At 35.8% G+C, this 20,963-nt stretch overlaps 1 protein-coding gene across 1 annotated transcript in view; it reads left to right on the top strand.

Moving 5' to 3' along the window:
• Nucleotides 1–20,963, top strand: part of ATP8A1 (ATPase phospholipid transporting 8A1) — a 101,167-nt gene that overhangs the window by 39,337 nt on the left and 40,867 nt on the right. Inside the window, exons 20-27 of the mRNA XM_017744293.1 lie at nucleotides 3,072–3,141; nucleotides 4,145–4,229; nucleotides 7,748–7,887; nucleotides 9,742–9,880; nucleotides 11,055–11,119; nucleotides 14,608–14,780; nucleotides 20,074–20,257; nucleotides 20,365–20,475. Coding sequence (XP_017599782.1) covers nucleotides 3,072–3,141; nucleotides 4,145–4,229; nucleotides 7,748–7,887; nucleotides 9,742–9,880; nucleotides 11,055–11,119; nucleotides 14,608–14,780; nucleotides 20,074–20,257; nucleotides 20,365–20,475 — 967 coding nt within the window. The remainder of the gene's footprint in view (nucleotides 1–3,071; nucleotides 3,142–4,144; nucleotides 4,230–7,747; nucleotides 7,888–9,741; nucleotides 9,881–11,054; nucleotides 11,120–14,607; nucleotides 14,781–20,073; nucleotides 20,258–20,364; nucleotides 20,476–20,963) is intronic.

The raw sequence follows: 20,963 nt of genomic DNA, 5'->3' as shown, positions 1-20,963 counted from the left end.
TTGCACGTTGGTCCTTGAATCAACATGTCATTGCTAGATGTGCTACTGAATGAGGTTTTGATTTGTATCTGCTTGTTTTCCTAGAGGAATAAATTGCATTTTTAGCACCAGCATTAATTTCACTGGCAAGTATTGAGTACATATGTAGTAATAATATCTCAATATCTGGAGTATGTCGATGTATTGATTTAATGACTGATTTTCATTTATGTCCCTGGGGCATACTTCCATAGCCTAGCAGAAACCATCTGTGATAGTTACAGTTTAAAGCTTCTTGTCTGAATTCCTATATTTTGGATTTACAATGCCAATGTATTTACCTGTAATTCATACCTTGACTAGTCTCTCCTGTGTGATCGCTTTCATGAGTAATCCATGTTGTCTTAGCTGTTGTAGTGGGCAGACATAAGTCATCCCAGAGCATTTGAGGCCTTACCTCCTCACAATCATTCAAAGAGCTCCAGAATACACTGATTTTGTGACTGAAGACCTGATACTTCTAAAAGTAAAAAAACAGTGACTGGCTGACAGAGGAGGTACCAAAACCTCTGTAGCAGTGTTTGTTTTCTGTGGTTGTTTCATCCTAAATGTCAGATTTTAGAGTTACTGGACCTATGAAGATCTACTTCTGAAAGCTGCAAATCTTGTGACTGAGAGAGGTATTTCTGCCACTTTAAGATGCTTCTGCCTATTTATAATCCCATTGCAACTCCATGGGAATTACCAGGTATTCTGCCTCTTTGTAACAGCCCAAAGGGTTACCCAGCCTGCAGGTACATAGAGATGACAACAGGGTTTGCAGGATTCCATAGCACACAAGGACACGGGGGCGCTTTTTTCTACTTTCTTTTTTTATTACAGATTACTAAAAATTACTGTTAGTAAAGGAATGTATACAAACACACCCTGAGGATGATTTGCGTGGAGCTGGCTCTTGAAGAGGCTCCATGCTGGGTACAAGTAAGTCATTCATGTGGGGCGCAGACAAAAGGGGATGCAGGACACCACTACATTCAGCAGTTGGTAGATGCTGCTAATTCCTGTATTTCCCTTGGGACAGCCAGTAGATGATGGTGTCTTCTTTTCTCCCAGACCAATTTTTATTTTTCCAGATTTTTGTCAATTCCTACATTCTCCTGGTATTTTCTCCCTTTTCCAGACAAAAAGTTCTGGTTATAATTTCTTGTTTTGGGCAGATTGGTGGTATCTCAGGATGTCTCCAATTTCTAGGCTTGCAGGCATTTTCTCTGTCACTATTTCAGCAAACATCTTCTGTTTTTTCCCATTATAACCAGGTCATCTTTATGGCTGCTCACATCACGTCTACAGTGAAGAAACAGAAAAAAACAGTGGTCTCACACTGACAGTTATTTGTAGTAGTGCAATTTAGTGGCTTACTGTAGTTCACCAGGAAAGGAAATAAAACTGTCACTGCTGTAAAAAGGCTTATAAAACTAAGGAGTCCTTGACAATAACTCTTGGTCATTAGCTTTATTGCAGCTTTACTAAATGTATGTCAGTCAAGATTCAGTATCTGTCTGTCTAGCTAAAGTTTCAGAATGCTATGGGAAAACACTGGTTATTCTTTGATACACCTTCAGTAAAATAATATGATGCTCTATGCAGGACTTCAAGGTTGCAATCTTCTGGTATTGCTCAGTCTTTACCTGGCAAGGGCAAATATATCAAATTATTGTTTATACAACCCTCTAACCTGCTGTAATTCCTCCACAATTTCTGAACTGAACATTCAGGCAAGTGTAATGAATTTGAGTAGGCTATATTGTCTTGGCAGGAATCAATGTGAATCTGCAACTTTCTTTTATTTTAGGCAGCTTAACTGTAGTTTAGATGATCTTAATTTCTCCAGTGTTGTCTAAGTAGATCCCCAACTGGACACTGTCTAAAGTTTTTTGGAATTCTACTTACCTGAGGTTTTTTGGATTAGAGGTGAAATGGAAAAGCATTTGCAGTAGTTAATAGCTTTGTATGCTCTTTTGTGCAATATTCATGGTAACAATGTAATTTAATATTGCTGTTGAGAAATTTTTACTTGAAGCAAAGTGCACACGCAGGTGGAATTAGAAAATGTTTTCCTGAAGGTACTCTTCAGCCTGTTACTTCATCAGTAATCATAAAATTCTTTCCTTCACCTATGTGCACATTCCATTTACAGGAATTTCCATGGCAGTCTGAAAGTTCAGGAACCATTCATACTCTTTGATGAATGAATATATAAATGGGATCCAGTTCCAACAGAAACCAAAATTGTTAAAGGACCATTTATTTCCATCTCTGTTTTAGTGTGGACTGTTGTATGAGAAATGTTTTGTTCTCTGAATGGTTTCTGTAGATTTATTTCTAAAGTTGAAATTTGAAAGACTTATGATAAAAATACACATCTTGACAGGACATGATCTTGCACCTAAAGAATGCTTTTTGGTGAACCTCAAAGAGAAGAAGACAGAAAGCAGGCTGTGACAGTCTTCTCCATGCTTTCTCCAGTTTCTACCTCAGTTATGAGGACAAAAATAAAAAATAACTTGGATTTTATTAACAACTGAGATCCAGAGAGTAGTTAAAATTAGTCCAGCCCCTTTCCAGTTCTTAGCATACTGCAAAGTTTGCATGATAAATGAAACTCTGGGATGACAGTAATAGGATTGCAGCACAGTACAGTGTACAAGTGACTCTGGCTGACTGGGAAGGAAGGAAAAAGTGAAACAGTCCATGATACACTACCTCTTTATGATATTGATGATAAGTGCTTTGTTCTTTATGATGCTTTTTTGTCATCAGTAGACAGTATTCAGATGAAGGTGAAAATTCTCAAAATCATTTTGATGGGAAAAAGGCCTACAGAAGTATGCCTAGGAAAATAGCATTCCTTTTAATTGTTAGGCAGTAAAACTGTTTCCATCCCAGTCAGCTGAGAACATCATTCAGAATAGAGAGTGCTGACTTTTTATCCTGTGTGTAATATAAGATATATATTGATATTACTAGGTAAAATATTGGTAAATGCTTGTATTGATGAACTACCTTATATAGAGCATTTATTTCTCTTTCAGCACTAGGAAGAGAATGTCAGTGATAGTTCGCACACCATCAGGAAAGTTAAGACTCTACTGCAAAGGAGCTGTGAGTTTTATTCTGTTTTCCCTGTAACAAAGAATACATGCTACCAATACAAATACAAAAGTAAAAGATTGTTATAACTGCAGTCAAAACATTGAAAATGTGGGGAAAGGAATGTCGATGTACCTCTTTCAATTTACATTGTTTTGCTGTGTAGCTGTTCAATGTGATGGACCAGTTAATGTCTTTTTTTACTAAGTGCCTATGAAGATAGGATGGCCCTGTTCATCCTATTCTTTGTACTGGACTAATACCTTTATACTTCCTATTAATTGCTTCCTTCTGTACTCCAGGAAAATGGATGAACGTGTAGATGAATGTATTAATTACTTGCTGGAGTAGCTGAGCATGGATCACTAGGTAGAGATAGTAATCTAGCATAAGTGACTAGAGTGGAATTTTAACCAACCATTGATATTACACAGAAGTATTTTTTCCCAAAAGCAGGACCTGTGGAAAGGTATCCTTATCATAATGCTTATGGGAATAGCAGAGTTGCTCTTTAGTTCTTGGTTTGTATGTCAGGTCAAGTTTGAGGGGGAAGATGATGAAATCCAGTTCCAGAATGGTTTAAGAAAGGAAGTTTGTTGAATATAAATGTCCATTTTTTATCATCTCAAGTGAAGAAAAGAAACTGTTGTTAATATTCTGTATATTAAGCTGGCTACAAAAAAACTGAAAATGGCAGTTATGAAGCACTAATTTTATTTTGTGGGCGTAATATTAAAAGAGGAAGACAGCATTTTGGCACTTTTCAAAATAAGGGGAAATAGCATCAAAAAATGTAGAAGAAAAAGCTGCATTATAGCAGAATTTATAAGTTTAGAAAATCTGAGGATTAGAATATCCTTTTTGAACTTCTGGAATAAAATTATGTCTAATTTTTGATGCTTAAATAATACAGTTCTATTTTTCTGCCATTTTCCTACATGATTTGTATTGTGTACCTAAAAAAGAAATAATTTTTCTATTAAAGTGTTCTGAGCTAATTTTATTTGTTTTGTAGGATACTGTAATTTATGACCGTCTTGCCGAAAGTTCAAAATACAAAGAAATCACCTTAAAACATCTAGAGCAGTTTGCTACAGAAGGTGGGTGGTATTACTCAATATAAAAATAAATACAAAATTCAGTTACTGCTCAACTTTCCAGCTTCTCAATTTTGTGTTACAGTGGTGGTTTACTCATGTTAAGTTTGAAAATTATGTTTGAGCCATGTCTCCTTAAGAAAAATCTTCCTGAGAAGTTTCATTAATAACTTCATGCTTAAAAAACCCCTGAAAAACAACCCAACACACCCACAGAGTACACAGTGGAATCTTTTAACCAAAACATATTTTTCGAGAGAGCAAACACATGGCACATTTTTTCTGTGAAGATCTCATTTCTCATGGTCTCTTTCATGTCCCATACCCAGTGAATGCTGTAGGGATGGCACACAGGAAGAAGTAGCCAAAGTAAAGATGGTTGGAAATTATTAGTGTCGTGCTTTTAAGGTAGCTTTTAGCTGTATTGTTTCTGTCACCAGTCCCAGTAAGGGGGATTGCCAGCATCCATATGATGTGTTTTGGTGTCTGCAGTTTTATCAATCACTTTTACAAAACAGCTGCAAAAGCTAGGGAGCCTCTCTGTGAGGGTTTGTGAAGTAGGAATAGTAAATAAAATTGCAAAGACTCTGAAATTAAGATGATTGACACAAGCAGCCAGTTAGTCATTTATTTACAGTGGATTTCACAGTACAGATGTGAGCAGAAAAGCAGATGGTAGAAAGGTTTCTGCACAGTTCCTAGATGTTCAATGCTGTACCCCCTTAGTATCTCAGGAAAGGATTATATTGTTGTAGTCTGCAGTATCATAGTGTTTCAATTTATCAGTGAGTTGATAGAGAGTAGTTGAAAGCAAAATTTGAAGAGTTAAGGGAATCTGAACTGCAGAGTTTTTACGTCTTCATTTTTCAAATACACTGCTACTGAATCATCAACATTATCTTTAATATGTCTTAAGAAATAAACTTACATTGGAAAGCAAACTTTGGTAAAATATTTTCCTTCTAAAAAAATCCTTACGTTTTGTTAACTGATCTCTGGCCAGATCTTTCTTGCTGTCATGAAAGGTCATTTTTCTGTCTTACATATGAGTCCTCCAGTTTTTGTCTTTTGGTTTATCATGGAATTTAGAGTTTTGACTACTGTATTAAGCAGCTTCAGTCTCTTAGTTCTATCAGTGACAGCAGAAGCAAGTCACAGATCTGTTTCTTTTGTTAGTTTTTCATATCAAGATCTCTGCTGGAAACATTTGGTTAGTCTTAAAGACTCTTAAAGTAATAAAGTTAGAATAAGTTATACAATGAAGTTGAAAGCAGAACTGTACCCAAACAAATTGGTACAGCCCAAAGCCTCAGATACACTCTAGGGTTCTAGACAGGCTTAACCAGAATAAATCAAGAAAAAGTTACTTAGGTGTGAAGTTAGTTTGGGTCATAAGGTATATATTTGGTTACAGAAAAGACAAAATTAGATCACTATGTGCTGTCCTGTAAGAAAATTTCAATCCAGTTCTTAATTACTGTTCTTATTAAATCAGTAATACAACTCCTTAGCAGTCAGGTTGCAGTAAATGAATCAACATAAAAAGTGAAAAATTCCACCTGTTTTTTGAACCACTGTAGATATGATAGGATTAAGAGGTTTGTTCAGGTGCTTTTTGTATCCTTCTTTTCAACAGATGAAAAGATCTACTGTTCAGAAGAGTGAATTTCTAACCTTTTAAAAAGCATAAAATTCAGTCTTATTAAAAAAATTACATATCTCTGGAATCGATTAAAAAATTAGTATTTATTTTTGTTTGAGATTTAAATTGCAGCCAATAATGTTGCAAAGTTTCTCACGAGTATCCTTTCATGGGGCAGGACAGTATGTCCTTGGCATTTGCTGCCTGCTCTTGGTGTGTTGTTCAAAAATGAAGTGGTTAGCATGGCTGGCATTTATATATAAGCATTTATTAAGCTTGAGTGTTAATGCCTGCTTGGATAAATAGAAAAGTCATGTGTAATTTTCCTGTGTTGTTCCAGTCTGTTAAGAACCAGGCTTAATGATATTTTGTTTTCCACATTTTATTTGGAAGATTCTTTTAAATCACAATGAAAAGAATCATATTAAAAACAGGAAAAAATAATTAGGCACTGATTTTAAAAGAGAAAGTAAATATGTTGAAAAAACCATTTGCTGACATTCCATACACTTGGATTTCTTTTCTTCATTTTATGGTCTGCAGAAAATATGTTGAAAGCATTGTGGAAATAGTATCACTGTTAGTCAGACATATGTTCCTTTCCTCCCCTTTACCTGTATTCATTGCTTTGCACCTTGTTAGCATACCCTTACTATGCAGAGAAAAAAAATCTGTTGAGCTGTCAGCCTTGAGTTTATTCTTTTAAGTCTAGATGGTGAGACACTGTCTTCCTAATGCTGTTTAGTTGTCAGGGTACTAGGATTACACATGGTTTTTATCTAAACTAAATTACTCCTACATCTAAGACACTTGTGTTATTTCATGCCCAACGTCTTAAAATTTCAAAATTGCCGCTGGTGCTGAGCTGTATGCTCCAGAAAGCTGTGAACAAATAAAGATTACATTCAGCCATCCCTGGTTATGGTGCTGCTCATCTCCTAGAGCAGAGTGGGCAAGTGACCAAAGGGTAACTACATTAGTCCTGCCTGCACCCCTTCTAAATCCATCAGCCTGCAAATTGTGGCTAGTATGTAAAGAGTTAGGTCAACTTCATTCTCTAGAAATCTGGTAATATGTGAAAATGAGCTGTTAGAAAATTCACACCTAGCTACTTAAATTGAATGTAAATGTGTGTTGTCAAAAAATAGGTATTTCTTATAATCACACAGTCTCAAATTCTTGCTGTAATGCTTAATTCAGATTTCTGATGAAGGAAAAAATCTGTTAATAATAACAACCAGCTCAAATGTTGTTAAGTAAAATTGCCAAATGGTACATAGTGATTTTATTTTAAGAATTTGGAGAGCTGAAAAAATACGTGAGACGGGAAAATTAAATGAGGGGACTCAAAGTTGGCTTCTAGATGATAAACTTCAAACTAGAATTTCCTAAGAATATTGAGGAGGGGTGAAGAGGGCAGCTGTAACCTTATGCTGATATGTTTTAATTTTACTTCTTTCCAGCATAACAGCATTTAAGTTTATAATTTTTTTTCTCAGAAATACAATCCAGTTTTACAGTTTTAATGTTTCAATGTACATATTTGTTCAGCAAGTGTTGGGATTGCTTCGTGTCTTGTTTACAGTTTAAACTAAGTTGAATCTTACATAAAAATTGATTATTTTTTTCCCCTGAAATATATAATGGGTATTACATTCAGCTTTTTTGAAACTGTTATTCTGTTGAATAAATTTCTATTTATAACACATTTTTATTTACATATATTTTAAAAGTTCTTTAAGATGTGCAGCAGTAAGTTGAAAATCAGGCATAAGCATACATAAAATACAGAAAAAATTCAGCTTTCAAAACTTACTCATTGCAGGCATATCAGGGAAGGGACTAACTAATATTGAATCATTATCTGGTTTCTCTTTAGGCTTAAGAACTCTGTGTTTTGCTGTGGCTGAGATTTCAGAAAGTGATTATCAAGAATGGTTAGATGTCTATCACCGTGCTTCTACAGCTATACAAAACAGAATACTCAAACTTGAGGAGAGCTATGAACTAATTGAAAAAGTATGTGTAGCTTGATGTAGCTTTCTCGGGTTTGTGTTGGTGGGGGGGGAGGATGGGGGTGGGCAGAGGGATGAGCAGAAGAGTGGGTTCTTAATGATTGTCCTTATTTTCTATACCATGAAAAGTGAATCACTATTGAGGAATAGCGCTTAGACAGAAAAAAAAATTCTGGAAATATACTGACAGTGGTGTCATGTAGTCCTTGCAGTTTAGATAATCAAAATTAATGTACAATTAATCTGACTAAAGTTTTTGCTACAAGTAGCTACCTTGCTGGAAAGTGTCGATTATGGGTGGAACCTACTGGAAAGATCTTTTTCAGAGTTCTTCTAGTGTGTGAAAAAGTGTAAAACAGATAAACAACATCTGCTTCATTATATAATGATCTTGGAACAGTGGAGTAGTCAAGTTAGGAAGGGACTTTTGGAGGTCATCTAGACACAGATCCCTACTCTAGTTTTGCTTCCCCAACACTTTGATGAAGTTTTGAATATCTACAAGGAGGGAGTTTTCCCAGCTGCAGCAGGTAATTTTTTTTGATGCACAACTTAGTCTCTTTTTCTGAATTAAATTTTTTATTGCTGCAGAATGTGACTGTTGCCTCTTGCTCTTTCACTGTGCACCACGCATTTTGGAGAAGGATGGCTGCTCTGCAAGCTTCAGTTAGCAGAAGGAATCCCTCCCTTAGTCTTATTTTTTTCCCATGTTAAACTCATCCTACTTCTTCAGGTACTCTTAATATAGCGTGCTCTGGGCCCTAAGCTATTTTTGTGTCCATCTGTTGGAATTTCTCCACTTTGTCAACCTCTCTTTTACTGAGGGCCTCCAAAGTGAGCTTATACCCAGATACAGTGTCACAGGAGCAGAGTCTTTCTAGCAACACTGCTTCTGGAGTAGCCACGCTTCTGGAGTAGCCAGTGTGTTTAAGACTTCACTGCCTAAACCAAAAAAGGTCCCATGACTATTAAATTTGTAAGAAAAAGGAGTGCATGAGACCAATAGTGTTTGAAGTTTTGGTACTTCAGTTTTGAGGGGCTTATTTGGGGATTCTTTTCCTTGGAAAGTATAAAAGAGATTAGATTGATGAAACTGCATAAAATTCAGAGCCTCAAGAACCTGTGGTGTTTAATTCATGAAAAAGAGGGATGAGGGTATATAGCTTCAGTCACTAGTGAACATTGCTGAGCAGTTTATCTAGATGTGACAAAACAGTCTTGAAACTGTGTAACTTTTTAATGCGTGACAACCCCGCTGCCTTTACAAATTTTTGTATTAGCTGCACAAGTACTTTCTCAGGATGTACTGTGCAGGCCATGCTGCTACCAGGATTGCACACTATTAGATTTATAATGGTGTCTTTAACATTTAGCTAGTTTTAAAGGTATAGAAATAGGAAATATAAAAATGGCTGTATTCACAAAATCTGTGTAAATTTGTTCCATAGGAAGTTAAAATCAGACATGAAGTACTAAGATGAATTGACAGGAGTTTTGGATTTTTTTTTTACAAAGTGAAGAGAAATCATTAAAAGAGAGAAGGCATGGTAATAGTACTCCTGAAGCCTTCAAATCAGAGAGGTACTCCTCAGGAAAAGGTAGCTGTTGCTGAACAAGCTACTGAGCTTGTGAATAATTGGTTGAAGTTTGGGTGGTCACACTGTGTAGTTTTGTCAAGCCACACAGATATTTAAGTTAAAGCTCATAGGAATAAACTGGAAGTTCTTTATCCGATTAATGAGTTTAGATTTCATTAATCTTGATGTAAATACAGAGAGTTAAATAAAATAAATGGAAGATTGAAATTGAATTTAAACCAAAAAAAAACCTATGTGTACAAAATATTTTATGTTCACAGAATCTTCAGCTGCTTGGAGCAACAGCAATTGAAGATAAACTACAAGACAAAGTGCCTGAAACCATAGAAACACTCATGAAAGCAGACATAAAAATTTGGATACTTACTGGGGACAAACAAGAGACTGCCATTAATATTGGTATTATATTTGCATTTATTTGATGGCTTTGTTACACGTTTAGAAATAATAGCAGTTGGTGGAGTAAATTTCTTTCAGAATGGGAAGTTGTCTTGTAAAAAATAATAATATTATATGTCACTCCAAAATTTGAATGTGAACTTATTTTTTAGTCACTGATAGGTGGAGGGTAGGGAATGATGGATTCTGCCTCTGTTAAAATACTAAGAGCAAGAAAAAGTTATGGTAGAGAAGAGGCAGAAAAATAGGCAATTGTTCTTTTTTATAGCATATGAAATGAATTAGAAAGAATACATTGGCTTTTGACAGTGAGAGAGAATAATATTAAGAGAATGTAAGTATTCTTAGTTTCCCTTCTCTGTTTTTCCTTCTTTCTAAGAAAGGTGAACTAAAGTATTATAACCTTTTAATAGAGGTTTATTTTTATTCTTTTATTATGAAAGATGGGGAAAAAAGACTTAATTTCAACAATGATAAATCTGTATTTTTAAATAGTTATACATGAAAGCTGCTTTTAAGATTTAATATTCTTTGCATGTGACCATATCTGCACTTTCTGCTGTAGTGTGGATACATGCCCTAAATAAAGCCTTACTTTAGTCATATGGATCCTTTTTATTGGGTGTTATTGTTTCTAATCTTAAAGAACTTTCCATATGCACATGATACAGTTGATCTAAGGTCATTTTTCTTAGTACCTTCAGGTTTGAGGCGGTACACATAATGCCAATATTTCTACTTCATTAAGAATGGTGATACATGTTTTTGACTAGGCAGCCTACCTCGTTAGCACAACATGCATCCTGTTTAATGCAAAGAATAAAAGAAAATACCGGAAACATATATATATGCAAGTTTTGAGTGAAATGCAAGTTGCGTTCTAAAAATTACAAGGCTCAGGGAGATCTATTGTTTTCTGTAACACTCTTTAAAACACTCCCGAATAAGGTAGAACAGTTGCAAGTTGCAGCAAGGGAAATTGTAACTGTTCTGACTTAGTACCTGTATGTACCTGTTTAAAATGCAGTTGAATTTTTTTTTTATCATTGATTTCAGCAAGGGAAATATTATTTTTAATTTTGTCTGTAGTTCTCTTACAGGAAAAAAAAAAGCCTTGTTATGTTGTAATGGATTTTGTGGAACAGATTTTTGAAAACAAAATCTTTTCTAACAGGTCACTCTTGTAAACTTTTGAGAAAGAACATGGGACTAATTGTTATAAATGAAGGCTCTCTTGATGTAAGTAAAATCTTCAGAGTAAAACATTGTTTTACTGCTTAAAATATCCAGACATCATGGTGGAGATGGTGTAAAAAATAAGTTGGAGTGTCTGTTTGTTTGGAGTGTCTGTTTGTTTGGACAAACATAGAAAATTCTGTCAAAACTGTAGTTTGGGGGGATGTTGTTCATGTTTGTTTTGGGGAGTTGCTTTCTTAATTTTAGTATTCCATGCTTGGAAGACTGTATGGTCTTTGTGACAGAATGTTACTGAATAACTGGAAAACAGTCTACACCTTCTGAAATCACAGTGTAGCTACTACACAAAGGAACTTCACAACTGTGAGCAAAAAATTCCATGTAGTAGATTTTATCCGTGCAGGCGCAAAGCCAGGAGCTTCACATTAAACAAGCATTACAAATGAACCACTTCTCGTGTGATGATTCAAAAGTTCAATAAATATCTATCAAGCAATATCTTTTTGTAGTAAATTTATGTAAATATAGTTTAAGATTGAAAGGTAGTAGCTGAAATGATAGCTGCACTGTACTCCCTGTTTCAGACTGGAGTGTCTAGATTGTATAGAGGTTGAGAGATCCTTTCCTTACATGCCCCAAGTACAGAGTACACGGAGATGCAAATATCTTATGGCAGCTGAATTTGTATATGCAAAACTGGTCACTTGCAAATCTAGTTTTGGTGATTACATATATAAAGGGTTTTTTCAGCAGCAGGTGAACATAGTCTGAGAGACAGTTCAAAGCATAAGAGTAAACTAGCTCTGTGCAAGTATTTTAACAAGAGACTGTTTACAAAGTTTCTGCCTCATTTGATGGTGTGTGCATTTTACTGTTTGATGAACGTCTTTCTTGTGTCCTTGTGTATATCTTGTGTGTTTGCTTGCTAGTGTGGTTGGAATGACATGTCAGTCTCTATTTCTAGTGTGACTGGTTGAGTCAAAAATTACCTTGAAAGTTCTAATAGAGGAGTGGATCAGGTCTCAGGAAATGGAGAGAGGGATGGAGTGCTGTGATTGCAGAATGCTGAGTCAGTGCAGCTGCAAAGGTGGATCAGTTCCTCTTTCCTTTCTGCCTACCAGTAGCAGTTGGCAAGAGACTCTTAATGCTTAACTGGAATGTTTGCTAAGGAGTCCACACAGAATGAAACTTTGGCTTTTGAGTGGCATAGGTCTGTCTCTTGTACTGGTACCTGTGCACCCATGAGGGCTGTTGGGCAGTGCAGTTTCCTCAACTCAGGTGGAACTGAGCAGCCTTGAAGAAAGTAATCCCAGTGTAGTGGCACTTGTGTATTTGGGATCTTTGAGAAGAGTTGCTCTGTGGCAGTCTTCTCCTCCTTGTCTCTAAGGTATAGCCTATTGACTATATAAAGATGTTGATAGGGTCATTGGAGTTAGGGAGGTTGGCTTTTCTTGGTCTGCATACTCTTCTGAAAAACACTAAAACATTGCACTGAGAACAGTGGCATTAAGTGGTTGCTTCTTCCCCTTGCTGTTAAAATAATAGTACATGTCCACTGAATACCAGTGGCTTCTCCTAAAATCCCTTTATGGACGGGCAGAGTCCCCTGTCTCTAAGACATGTAAAAAAAAAAGATTTAATAAAACAAATACCTCATCAATATGGTCATTGTTATGACTTAAGCATGCAAGACAGAGGAAGTTAGAATAAAAAAATATATTTGTTCAGACTATATCCCAGCTCTGTGAACTGAGCTTACAAAAAATATGCTAAAATAAAAAGATCCTCTTTTGTATAAACAAACACCCTTATTTATGAAATTAAAAGACAAATACCTCAACCCCACCCACCTCTCCTCTCCCCAGTAGGCATTAGCTGGTATAGAACTGAAAGCATTTCGATGTCTCAAGTTTTTGCAGTGTTGTTTGGGGCTCTAGTCCCATGAACATCTGCTTAGCTTCGCAAACAAAATGTGGGTTTTGTTAGTCAGTTCTTATAGTTGTAATAAAAAAGCACTGGATTTTCTTTGCCTTCATATTAACCTAATGGACTGCTAAATTTCACTATAGTATTGTTAATCATAGACAGAAGTCATAACATAGCCTTATTCTTTTAATTGTGAATTTAAACTGGAACTACAAAATAGTTTGATTACCATTCAGCTTCACTGAAAAATATTTCATGGAAATGTTGTCACCTGAATAAGGGACATTTTTATGCTGCTTTTAATTTGAGGCATGTGATTTCAGCATAGGGAGTGTGCCCACAAAGGAATTTTAAATATGACAGTTTTATAATTGGGGTTTTGTTTTGTCCTGGGTAGGGGGTTTTTTTGTTTTAATATGTAGTATTCTTGGAGCTACCTGATGGCATTCTGCTTCTGATGAAAAATTAAGGCCAGTTTAAACAGAAGAGTTCACCACTAAACAATATCCCCAAGCGTTTTGAATACTTCCATGGGTGGTGACTCCACCACTACCCTGGGCAGCCTGTTCCAATGCCTGAGCACCCTTTCAGTGAGTAAGTTTTTCATAATATCCAATCTAAACCTCTCCTGGCACAACTTGAAGCTATGTCCTCTTGTCCTATCACTGGCTGCCTGGAAGACAAGACTGACCCCCATCTCACTACACCCTCCTTTCACACAGCTGTAGAGAGCAGTAAGGTCTTCCCTGAGCCTCCTTTTCTCCACGCTACACAATCCTAGCTCCCTCTTCTGCTCCAGACTCTTCCCCAGCTCCGTTGCCCTTCTCTGGACATGAACTGGCATCTCAATGTCCTTCTTGCACTGAGAGGCCCAGAACTGGACACAGGATTTGGAGGTGTGGCCTCACCAATGCCGGGTACAGGGGGACAATCACTGCCCTGGTCCTGCTGGCCACACTATTGCTGATACAGGCCAGGATGCCATTGGCCTTCCTGGCCACCTGGGCACAGCTGGCTCATGTTCAGCTGCTGTCGAACAGCAGCTACAGGTGCTGGTTTTACAGTTTTTACCCAGTTCTATAAAGGTCATTCAAAAAGAAAGAAATGCAACAAGCAATATTTTTTCTCCTTCGTGACACTCCATGGTAGAGCTGGACTGTAGCTAACTAGATGTCAGTGAGCTTCCCAAAGCAGGCTGCTGCATAAATACAGATGAATATATTGTCTACTAAGCTGGAGTTCTCAGTACTGGATCACAAAATAGTGGCTGGTGTAGGTATGATTCAAGCTGTCATTAGCAATAGAAAAATACAAAATAATTTCTTTTGTATAACATGTACTCGATGTTAAAATTGTTAAATTATGTTAAAATATGATTTTTTTTTTTTTTGGCAGAATGCAAGAGCAATCCTACACAACATTTCTACTGTGTTTCAATAGTGCAACTATTGCTAATATTCTTTTCACTTTATAATATTTGATAGCAGGATCAAAAGGCAATTTCCTCAAAAACCAAAATTCCAGTGTTTCTGATCACACTGAAAATTTTGGATTTAAGAATATTAAGAATTCAAAATAATGGACACCATTTTTTTGTGCAACAGGGAACAAGAGAGACACTCAGCCATCATTGCAGTACTCTTGGTGATGCTTTAAGGAAGGAAAATGATTTTGCTCTCATTATCGATGGTAAATCTCTGAAGTATGCTTTGACATTTGGAGTAAGACAGTATTTCCTGGATTTGGCTTTGTCATGTAAAGCTGTTATTTGTTGCAGGTAAGGTTCACATTATTCTCTCTCTATGCTGTTTTTATTGACATACAAAAATTAAGAAACTGAAGTTATGAAATACAGTCATTCAAGTGAAATATCACTGTAGAGCAGTCCGTAACAGAGTGCACCTGTCAAAGTCACTCAGATTGCATATTTCCAGAAAAATAATTTGTAATCCATTGAGAGTAATCTCAACAAGGTTGAGACACTAGTCTTGACCTTGAATTGATATTACAGTTAACTACAGGTTTTAGCATATCTGGAGCCGTTTGTAGATCTTTCTCCACAGGCTACTTTTCTGTAAGCTGTGGATTACACTGTATAAGAAGTGCACAAAAATGTTAAAGGTACTACGCTGGGTGCTTTTTATTACCTGAAGTTGGTGGAAATTCCTTTTTTAATCATTATTATGCCTGATTATTATGGAGTTCTTTTATGCAGTTAAGCCTTTTATCCTTTTCTGTAAATATCAACTATTAGAGCTATAAACTTCCATTGTTCCATTAAAATAAATCAGATTCACCTGAAAAATCTGTTCAAAATGGAACTATTTTTCTGCCTTTGCAGAAGGACACAGCAAAGGAAGTATTATTACAGTATCCAAGTAATCACTGGGTTTGCAGTCTTTCCATCCTTTTTGAAAACCAAAGTCATGCTACCAAGAGATTTCTTAATTAATGTTTTTGTGGTTAAGCTTTGTAGCCATGCTTCAGCCTGAAACAGTTTGAATTTCAAACTAAGGTTTTACTGTCTTTTAGACTGAGATCTTAACACTGATGAACAATTTATACTGTGTATAAACACAGTGTATAAACACTTTCCTAATGGCAGTAGTCTTTCTGACAGATAAGTTGGAGTTTTGTGCTTGTTCTACTAGGTTGAGTTTTGCTCAGTACAGTAACAAGGAGATGCATGTAGAACTGATCTTCCAAAGCTATGTTTCTTTTTCTTCTCTTTCCTTGATTACAAAATGTGTTTTATGCCATTTGAAGAGATAATTTTGCTGTTTCTGTTGAACTGTGGAAACATTGAGGGGAATTGTGTACATAAAGCTGTCTTTGGCAGTTTTGTGATGAAACAACAAAATACAAAATGAAAGTTTCTGTTCTAGTAGCATTCTTTCTGCCATTTCTTCATTTTACACTTCCATAATAGACTTAGGTCAGCTGGCTTCAATGCATATCTAGATATATGTCTGACATATTTTGTGGTTGCTTAAAAATTGGCTACAGGTTTAAAACTAAAATGCTTGATCGTAATACTCACTGTTTTAATGTAAATATTTTAAATATCCCATGTTTCCCAAAAGTCAAAATTCTGCCAAAATATTTGTTTATGTTAAATGCTTTGTCGTTAGTAACAAAAACTTAATTTCCTTGTTTATGAGCTTGAAAATAAAAATTTTTAAATGGTAATTTTTAATTAAGGTAAATAACTTTTTAAAAATTTATTTATATATGTGTGTATATATATACATATATAATCCAGACTAAACAAAAAATGTAAGCTCTTTCTTCATCTGTATAAAGGCAGTAAACATCTTAAGCTCTCCTTGGTTTTAAAAGTACAAATTACATCACTTTCTTTTAAGTTTGCAGACTGCATTCGCTTGTGCAGAAGCATTTGTTACCAATGGATTCGTCTTAAGACTAGTTGTAACCCAGATGAAGCTGAAAAATATTCAGTAGATGCTTCTTTTCAAAAAAAATTCTGTATGTTATTAATTCCAAGCAGATGTTTGGCTTAAAGACTTTAGCAAACTGAATTCCAACTCTATATTGGATTCAGAGTAATATATGCAAGAAGAATGTTAAGTGGGTTATTCTGGAGTGAAAATGTACAGCTAAGAGTGAGCAAAATGAATGAAAAATATTTTTTACTGGCTTCACCATGAACTTGAGGCAATGAGAGTGCCATCTTCCAGTTGCCCCTATAACATTGTCTAAAAAGGAATTAAGGCACTATTCATGAAAAGTTTAAAAAATTAAAAATAAGTACTCAGGTCAGTAATCTTCTGTAGAAGCTGGCAGTAGCAAGTTTTAATACAATTCTCAACAGCAGAGTTCAAATAAAACATGTACCAAAAGATCATAGAAAGATTTTTTTTCATATAGGTGGACCACAGAATTTTTCAAAAGGGGTGTTGCCCAGAAACTTTCGTCCCAGGTTTTCCACAAGGCTGTAGTCATCCCACACAGCTTTTTCAGAAGTCCAATAGCATGTGTTGTGCTGGCCACTGAATAATGTGATTACATAGCTACCTTCAGTTTGAAGGCTGTATTATTTTTATTCCTTTATTTTTTTAAATACATTTTAAAACAGTTCTGTCTAACACTTGGTAAGTTGACTTCCTCAGCATAGAATCCTCTTTCAGCTTTTAAGTACTCCAAGGTTCAGGGATGTTGTATATTTTAACTACTAAGAATTCTGATTGTTACTATAGTTTACTGGTTTAGACAAAAGTTATTTTTTCCTGAATGTTATATGAATAAATGTGGGTATCAGGACATAAAAAGCATGTCTAGAAAACCTTGGTTTTCTGCTGCAGTTTTAAACTGTGTTTCAGAATAATAATGAACAACCTTAGCTGACTTACAAGTAGCCTTTACTTTAGTGGGAAAAGGCTTTCCTTTCATTGAAAATTATGTTAGTTTGGTGAAATTTGCATTGCTAAAGGACATATTCATCAAAATTTTTCAAACATTGTTTCTATTTTTACCCTTACTAGCTTTTCACAAATCTTTTTAACTTGGATTTGTTAATGACGGGAATGGTTAATAGCAGTGTGATGTTAGAGATATGGGGGTTTTATGAACTTTTTTCCCACTCTGCTGCATTTACTTTTTCAATGAACACAATTTAATTAGTCACAAGCCTCAGATGTCAATTCCAAGAAAAAATTTGGTTTCCATTTTGAAAGATCATAGCTTGTGTGTCATGTGAAGGAGTTATGCTGTCTCTGATTGTTTTGGTTTCTAAAGTTATTTTCTAATTTCATTCTTATTCAGACAGAATGGAAGGTAGCTGGTATGGCCATTAGCTTCAGCAGTCATGTAATTTCTTGTTGGTTGTGCTTTTTGTAGCTATGGTACAGTTTGCAGATAGCTGGACAAAGTGATGGCCAAGCATTGTTATTAGTGCTTAATGGAGAGAAAATAATTGGTGCTTTAGAGTTCTTTAACTGTAAAAACTTAGAGTGGAATGTGAAGAATTTAACATCTCTTTTATGTTTATTTTAAAAGAGATGGCAGTTTTGTTCTGTTTCTGTTTTTTTTAGGGGGAAGCAGGAAGAAGTGTAATGAGGAAATTTATGCGACCAGTGGGAAAAGAAAACTTTTCCTCTCAAATTAAGGATCAAAAGTTTGGTCCAAATAGAGAGCAATACATTGTAACCTGTAATGTCAGTCTGTCCAGTGTCAGGACTGGCAAATCATCCACTCTTGGCTGTAATGCCAGAAATCACGGGGCAGGCATGAACATTTTATTATGACATCTACTGAAAAATAGTTTGACTAATGTGTTTAGTCAAAGAAACACTGTGTTTCCTTTTAGGTGACTTGTTTTTACTATTGCCCTCATTAGCACTGGTTTTGTGATCTTAAAAATCAGTTAATATAAATAGGACAGTATTTTTTGCTAGTCAGTTACTGGATTTGATTGAATTATTTGAACTATAATTCTTTAAAAAACCTTGCCTGTCAGTAATCTCAATAATATAACAGTGTAATATTCTCAAGTATCATGAGGCCTTCACGTACTTTGAGAATGTTCCCTTTGGGAGCCTCAGCTTCCAGGAGCAACCCCAGCATTACACAGATGCTACAATACAGCAGAATTTGTGGCGCCTAGTGGTCTGGTTCTTTTTGTGACTGAGCTTGTCAGTGCTATACTAGCAGTCTTGGTTCAGGTGGGAAATGTACTCACAAACTCCACAGGCCCCGTTGCTCGGCAGTGTCTCAGTCAGCAGCAATTATTTAGAACGAATTGCTCTTTCGTGCTTTCCTTTGCAAATTTGTTCCCTGAAACTTAATTTCCTGTATGTTTCTGTGTGTAAACATTCTGAAATGTTTATTTCAATTTTTAACCTGGATATTTAAGTCCAGGTTATGAACATCCCTGCATATAAGCTTTAACCCTGAAATTTTGTCATTCACAACCCAAATTGCCACGTTCCGGAAATTTATAATAAAAAACCAGGAGGTTTATTGCATTGAGTGAGCATATAGAAGACTTGTAGGAAATTAATTATAAATACCTGTTTTTACTCCAGTTTTCAGTGATACTATATATCCATCTTCACACAGGAGTCATGCATCGGTACCAGAATTGCTCTCTTTGTAGGAAGCGGTGAATGGTGGTAGTTTGGGAGACAGACTCACAGGGCTTTTTGCTTTTCATCTGGTTTCTGTTTGTACCGTGAGACAAGAGGGGTGCAGTTAGATCCCTGACTCCAGTGCCAGAATTCACAAACACAGATTGCCACGCTGCTTAAGGCTTGCTCCTTATTTCCCCACCCTGTGAAACACAGCAGTCCTAGCAAATAATTCCTGTATACTGTTTTTAGTTACCATGTCTCAAATACTACAAGGACTGAATTTCAACTTGAAGAGTAGAACTTTTACAAAACAAAATGGGAGGTACATGTGTGACACATACAATGGTAGATGTAGGCAAAACTGATATATTTTCAGTCAGCTGAGCTGTCACCCCTGGAATAATTTGTCCCGTCAACTGTGAACAGACATTCTCTTAATGACAGGTAATTGAACAGTCCTGAAAAGAACAAGGTAAAAGTTACCAGCAGATAAACTAAGTAGAGGAACAAGACTCCATGTGCAAAGTTACTTCCTCTAATTTCTCAGTGTAGGCTGTGGTAACATAATGGCAGTCCATTCTATTTGTGACTGTTTGCTTTTAAATCTATCTCTTCTTGTTTCTGTATAAAGTAAGTATTTAAACAGAGAGGAAAATAAACAGCATAACAATAAACCATGCCAAAGTCTGCACTTGTTGTAAGTTGCTACTGGTAGGGGCAGCATTTGGGGTTCCTTCCATTGCTGTGGTTTAGGGGCCCTTTGTTTCTCCAGTCCTGTTAACATCTTGCTTCAACAAATCCAAGTTTTCTATGCATTTTGCTGTGAATGCACTTTTAGTGTATACCCTTGAAGGGCAATAACAAGACCGGTATGTTAATTGACCTGGGTTTATTACCTTTTCACAGAATATACAGTATGCTTTAAAAGTACATACATATGAAAGTCCTGTATTAAACTTGCCTCTTTGTTTTATCCCTTAGGGTATCACCTCTTCAAAAATCTGAAGTTGTAGAAATGGTTAAAAAACAAGTTAAGGTAGTAACTCTAGCGATTGGTGATGGAGCAAATGATGTTAGTATGATACAAACAGCACATGTTGGTGTTGGTATTAGTGGGAATGAAGGTCTACAGGCTGCTAATTCTTCAGACTACTCAATTGCTCAGGTCAGTCATTACACTGCAAAATACTACAATAAAATATTTTAAAATATGATTTATATTGGTGTATGTATGTTTTAATTGTATGTTTGTTCATTTTTCATTTTTTGCAGTTCAAGTATTTGAAGAACTTGCTGTTGGTTCATGGAGCCTGGAATTATAACAGAGTAGCTAAATGCATCTTGTATTGTTTCTACAAGAATATAGTCCTTTATATTATCGAGGTAATTTTACAGTACATTAAATGTTACTTCTTGAAAGTGAAATCTTAATTTTGAGCTTTTGGTTGTTATATATATCATTTTAAAGAAGTATTTTAACTGTAAATAAACACTTATTAGTACTGAATCTTGACATTTTTAATAAACTGATTAATATTAATTATTGTTTTTTACTTTTAAAAACCCAGTTGTTTTAAAAATGCATACCTAATATGTTTATAATACTGCTAGCTTATTAAAATGCTGTACATGTAACATCACTGCAGTAATTAAGGAATCCAGTTACGAGTTTGTCTTAAATTTACCCAGAGATGTTTGTGCTGAAGCTCTTTGCGCTGGAGTCAGTGACGGTCAGGTTCTCAGAAGCCCTTTCAAAGGTCTCTGTTGCACTGCAGGGCAGAGCTGTGCCCAGGGCTTTTACAGGCAGGTTTAGTCCCCCTCTTGGGTACCTTTCACTTGCTGGTGGGGTGACTGTGCATCCTTAGGCTCCT

The sequence above is a fragment of the Corvus brachyrhynchos genome, unplaced genomic scaffold (genome assembly GCF_000691975.1).
Source record: "Corvus brachyrhynchos isolate BGI_N302 unplaced genomic scaffold, ASM69197v1 scaffold17, whole genome shotgun sequence".
Lineage (NCBI taxonomy): Eukaryota > Metazoa > Chordata > Aves > Passeriformes > Corvidae > Corvus > Corvus brachyrhynchos.
This window is presented reverse-complemented; position numbering and strand designations above follow the sequence as displayed.